Genomic DNA, 6000 nt, shown 5'->3' with positions numbered 1-6000 from the left:
TCTTGGCTTCTAGAAAGATGTTTTCATAGTTTGTCGGAACTGGGTTTTTCAAGCAACGCTGGGAATATTTTGATTTCTCCAGCCCTGCCAACGGGACCCTGGTCAGGAGGTTAAGTGAGTTTCATTGAAAAAGACACACTTTTCCTTCCCAGGCTGATAAACAAGCCTGCTGCAGGGAAACTGACTTCCTCCACCGGTGCTCAGCTGGAGCAGCCTGTCTCTGGCCAAGGAAAACAAATGCATAAACATTTTGGGGACATATAGGAAGCATTTCTGCTGGACGCCTGCTGTGAATAGCCACTGGAGTTTACACAGCAAACCCCAGTGGGGCCTCTGCACAGCATGGACAAAGAACGCCCTGCCCTCTCACTTCCCTCCCGGCTCCTCCCTGCTTCTCCCAAAAGACCCACAATGAGATACTACAACAACCCGGCCACTACTCGTGCCCAGTCCGTGAGAGTGCAAAACAGGCCTGGAGTTGTCACCACCAACGTCCTGGCACTGTAGAGGGAACACAGTCCCTCAGCTGCTTGCATCCTGAGCATGGGGAGAGCACACAGAGGCTGGGGACCAGCTGCCATCCAGCGTCTACCACTCTCCCGGGCCTCTCCCTGGGCCAGGACAGACATGGGAGGAGCTCACACCCTGGTCCTTCCATGCAAACACCCACTGCTGCAGGGCCCACCCAGAGCTACGGCCTAGGCGCTGGCCAGGTCCAACAGGCGCAAGCACTGACGCTGCTGAGTTGCTCCTGGTCAGCATGGCTTACAGAGCCTGGTGCCTTAGACCTGGGGCTGATCAAGAAAAGACAGGCTAGACCAGAAGCCCAGCCAGGGAAACTACTGGACCAGAGGGCATCTCCTGCCTGCAGAGCCCCTCTTTAGGTGATGTCTTAGCCCACAGGTCTCCGGGGCTCTGGGGCTCCTCCACCAACACTGTTCCTACCCCAGCCGCAAAACACAAAGACCTCATGCATCCTTTGCCACAACAGAATGAATGAGTCTCTCTGTACTCGGCATGGTTTTGACTCTTGCTTTATAGAAAGACAATTGCCAGAAATAACAAGCCCAGGGTGCCCGGGCTGATCATATCACAGGCTTGACGAGGGGACAGGTGGCCCAGCAGGGAACAAGGGAGGGATGCAGACAAAATGCACAGAGGCGGTCAATCCTTGGCAGTCATGGCTCAGCTGGGAGGGAGCCGTGTAGCAGCACTGTGGGCCCTCATCACAGTCCTGGGGGCCCTTCATGGAAGGGGCAGGGAGGTGCTGGATGCTTCTGCAGCACCGCTGGCCCAGACGGGGGTGACACTCTTCTGAGAGACTTGTCCCTGAGGCCTGGGGCTCGGCTGTCACCCCCAGTGATGAGTGGCAGAGCCATAGGCTTACCCAACGGGAAGGGTCACAGGATGGGCTCTGAGCCGTTCCAGTTCACCAACGCCCCCTTCCACCTAGAAGCAGAGTAGCAGATAAAGGGTTAGAGCTGCAGAGACCCACAGAGGAGCCATCTCTTGCCCTCACTCTCCTGAAGTCCCTGTCGTAAGGGCTGTGAGGATTTCTGGGTCCAACCTCCCTACCTTGCCTCTCCACACTCACGCACAAGCTTACACACCAGGCCCTTGAGAAACAAATACACCTAGAACTCCAGAGAGCCACGGAGTAGACAAGAGTGGCAGGTCATTCATTCATTCATGCCCCAAGTGTTTATCGAGCACCTCCTCTGTGCCTTGCACCGCAGGGCCCTCAGCTCATGGGAGTGACCCACAAGCATGTGGATCCAGCCGCCCTCCAGGGGTGCCTAATGGTAGTACTTTAAAGCATGTGGGAAAGACCTAAATAGGGAGAATCCTGGAGTGTTCCAGGTGCTGGAGCCTAGAAAAGGAGGGAGAGAGGTGCAGCACATTAAGACCTGAGAGCCCCCTAAGGATTCTGGGCTTTGCTCTAAGAGCCAAGAGAAGCCAGCAAAGGGCTGGGAGCAGCTCAGTAAAACACAGATTTGCATTTTTGCAAATTATGAAGTCTTACGAGACAGAGAGTATCATTTAACTGTAGTCCAGGGCTAGATACAATTTAACATTAGTTCAATTCCAAAATAAAAGTTATTGGAAGTGAGACCATGAAATGACCCAACACTTATTTTTTTTTAAATTTTTATTCATTCATTTATTTTTTGAGTGGTGAGGAGGAGCAGAGGGAGAGAGAGAGAGAGAGAGAGAGAGAGAGAGAGAATCCTAAGGCAGGCTCCATGCCCAGGGCTCAATCTCACAACTTCCAAATCATGATCTGAGCCTAAATCAAGAGTCAGACACCTAATGGCCTAACGGACCGAGCCACCCAGGCACCCCCCACCCCTGCCCCGCCAACACCTAATTTTCATACATGGCACACTAGTTTTCTAAAGCAACTCAGAGGAATCACATTTCTAGTGGGTGGAATATTCCTGCAAGAGCTGGCACTGGGTATCTAATACATATACATACATCCTGAGATTATAGGGACTAGGAAGCAGATGTTGCATACCTCAACAGCAGGGCGAGGGTGCAGAGTCTGAAACTGGCCTCTAGAAATGCTTTGCATGGAGTGGGGCTTGGGGAGGGAGCAGACTTTTTCAAAACCTGAAGCTTCTCTTCCGACGGAAGTAAAAAATCTTAACAGCCAACAAAGGAAGGAAAAAAATGGAAGCTTTCCTCGTTTTCACCGTGCATCTGCACTGGAAAGTCCAGTCTGCCTGAGATGGGAACCACGACAGGTGAGCGAGCAGGGTCTCCCTGAGGAAGACTGCTGCACTTTCCCAACTGAATGCTCGGAAGCACTGCGAGGTTTCAGCGCTGGTTGGTTGTAAACCCAACCTTCTCCACCTCCACCAATAGCCCAGACTCCCTCGGAACTTCTTTGTCCTTCCTCAGGCTCCTGCTCTTTGGTCTTACTTCGTGTCCTTGCCTCCGTTGCTGCATCACCGTCTCCAGCTTTTAGGTTGAGAGGGACAGCCTTCCAGAGGCAACGGGACTCACACTTACTCTGCTCTTTCCAAAGTACTTTCCTCTTGATTGCAGGCAACTCCTTGGTGTCTGTAAAGACTGTATTTTCCTCTGTTGAATATTTTGCACACCTTATACCTACCAGCCCATTCCTTTTCAGATGAGCAAAAGGATCTCTTGTCATTCGGAGAAAAATAATCTTCGTGGTAATTGTGTGTCCTGCTCCCCCTGGAAAGGTTTGGTTGTGGGAGATATTTGCATGTCGTCTGTTTTGGAACAATATTACTATTCCCTGGTTCTCCTAGCTCCACCCAGCTAGGGTGTGAGGATCGACGGGATGTAAGAATGTGGTGTCTAGACACAAGATGCAGCCCTGTCCTGTGCTGTACACACCAGTCGACATCCCAAGACATTTTTATCCAGTCTATATATGAACGCTGAATTGCATCTTTTCATTAAAAAGCTCAGCATAAAAAATAAAATAAAATAAAAAAATAAAAAGCTCAGCATAAAAGGCTGAAATGGGTGGATGATGGAAGAAAATCTGCCAAGCCATGACTGTTACACTGTTTTAGGAAACTAGTCCTTCAAAACTAGCTCTGCGTGCTCTTCAGTGTCATTAATAAAGTCCTGTGATGCCAAGAGAGTTCACTTGGACTTTTTCAATGGGTTGTATGGCTTTTTGACAGCCAACCCTTTCTTTCCTGTGTGAAAGGCTGGGAGATACCTTTCACACCTGAATCATTTGACCCCTGGGATCCTTCTGGTCACAGATGCTTAGAAGCAGGTCTGGATATGCAAAAAAGCTTGCATACATTCCTCAGTCTTTTCTCCAGATTAACTGGTGGAAGAACACATTCCAAACGTAACCTGTGACGAGACACATAACCCTCTGCTCATCCACTGACCCTGCCTCTCCTTCATTTTCAACCATGTCATGTGAATCAAAATGGTTAGCACCACTTGTTTCCCTGGCTGGGCGGGGCGAGGAGGGTGATTAGGTGATTCTGTGGTGTATGGGAGCTTTCGACTATTTCCTGAGCTGCTATGTGTCAGCGCTGGGGCAGATCCAGAGGGATCCATTAGGTGCTCTGGGGCTGAGCCACTTTGATAGACTCCATCAGCGTCAAAGCATCTGTCACTGCTTGAAGAAGAGGCACTGGCACTGTATCTGGAGACTACTTGACATGGCTGGGGGAAGTCAGACCACTCCTCAGTGGTCAAGTGTCTGCTGCCTGCGCTGTTTGGTGCTGGGCCTGATGATGTCGTCGGGTAGCCCCTATGGGTCCAGTCAGTAGGGAAGATGGATGCAGCTCTTACTTGCATACTGAGTAGGGTCTGTGGGGTAAGACAGGCTGGGAGGGCACTGTGCTGATCACAGGTTCCGAGGGACCAGGGTGACCTATTGCACCAAGTGGGTTAATAGGAGTTTAGCAGTACACAGCAATGTGACCCGGGGCTTAACTGATACTACCATATAACTTGAGATTTTCAACTTTGCTTCTCTGTTCATCATCTTTGCAATTTTGATGCATGTCACTAAAAAGCTTTAATTGTCTATTAAGATTTATAGGTAAGCATCAGCCTCTGTAAGTTTCTGACCAAAGTCTTAGACACTAGGGATATATCCTGAATCCAGACCTCCCAGAAAGCAAGAGAAAGGAGGCATGGAGGGGAGCAACATTCTGCCCATAGCATAGCTCCAGGCAGGAAGCGGGGGCCCAGATTGTGAAGGGAAGAACACTATTGCCCAGACACAAGTGGTTTCTTGCCCCAGTTGTGGCAAGAATGGGCATGGGGGGGAGGGGCAGTGGAGTCGGAAGTACACCAGACCTCTTGTATCACTGTAAGATCTACACTTAGCCTGGTCCCCCAAACCCTTCCCTCATTCCTCTCCATCCCTCCCAGACTTCACCCTCCCCACTCTGATAGGCACCAAGACGTTCCTTCTAGGAGCTCCCAATCTTCAAACATCTCAGATCCTGGCAACACAGGGTTTGGCTTCCGTGCAGGGGTGAGTCATATTTGTCTACTACTAGACATCTATGCCATACCAACCGTCACTGAGTCTTATGAAACTAAGCATAACCCCCTGCCAACTGTGGGAGGGTTATGCTTAAGTTTTGAGGCTTTTTAGGGGTAACTAAAGCACCTCATCCCAGCCAACAGGTGCAAGGTGAAGAGAATATTAGAAGCACCAGAGAGAAGCAGTTTACAATTGATAGAAGACCAAAGCAGAGATGTTTTTAAAATGGCAAGGGCTGAGACTCAAGGCTGCTGTGTTTGTGTGGGGATGGATGGTTCCCCGGTGGGAAAGCCCACGGTCAATTACAAGGACAGTAAACAGAGCTCTGGGTATGCAATTAGGGGCTGGCACAGGGAGGGGAGGGATGAAAGGAGACCCGCAGACAGTGCAGCAGCAGAATTAAAGCTCACTCATCCAGGAAGCTGAGCGTGAGAGTTTCCAGCAGGCTTTCTCAACCCCGGACCACTACACTGTGGGCTAGGTTGGGGGCTGTCTTGTGCACCGTGGGATATTTGGCACCCTCCTCCTCAGCCGCGATACCCCCAAAGGTCTCCCAACATTGCCAAGTATTCCCCAGGGCACAAAATCACCTGGTTGAACACCACTGGCTTAGAGGTCGAGCTCAGGGAAGATGCTTTGGTGGCTGGAGCTCAGGGAGGCTGGGCACCACAGAGAGGGCCCACCTCAGGGCCACGAAGGAGGCCCTTCCCTCCCCAGCGCCGCAAACCACAGCCGAGCAGCAGTAACCTGCCTCCGCAGACTTTCAGCACTGATGAACCTAGCCTACCTAGTGGGGGGAGAAAATGCCTAGTGGAGCCCGTATCAGCAAGGAGAAGAGCACAGGCCTGGTTTTAAGGCCCCCAGAGCCAACAAGTAGGAATACACCACACAACTCCTCTTATCCACTATGAATTTCCAGACAAGTATCCAGTGCACTAGCTTCCCTTCCTCAGCTCCAGCCCCTGGGAGCCAGAACACTCTGGAGTGAGCCCCATAGG

General features: G+C 51.0%; 1 protein-coding gene across 4 annotated transcripts in view; it reads right to left on the bottom strand.

The window, feature by feature from the left end:
- Positions 1–1018: 1018 nt before the first annotated feature.
- The window catches only part of MINDY4 (MINDY lysine 48 deubiquitinase 4), a 104645-nt gene continuing 99663 nt past the window's right edge, over positions 1019–6000 (bottom strand). For all 4 annotated transcript variants that reach the window (XM_072764654.1, XM_026019098.2, XM_026019101.2 and 1 more), the window contains exon 18: positions 1019–1449. In XM_072764654.1, coding sequence (XP_072620755.1) covers positions 1401–1449 — 49 coding nt within the window. In that variant the 3' untranslated portion in view covers positions 1019–1400. The remainder of the gene's footprint in view (positions 1450–6000) is intronic.

Source organism: Vulpes vulpes, chromosome 7 (genome assembly GCF_048418805.1).
Source record: "Vulpes vulpes isolate BD-2025 chromosome 7, VulVul3, whole genome shotgun sequence".
NCBI classification, from domain to species: Eukaryota; Metazoa; Chordata; class Mammalia; order Carnivora; family Canidae; genus Vulpes; species Vulpes vulpes.
Note: the sequence above shows the minus strand (reverse complement) of the source record. Positions and strands in the feature narration are given on the sequence as shown.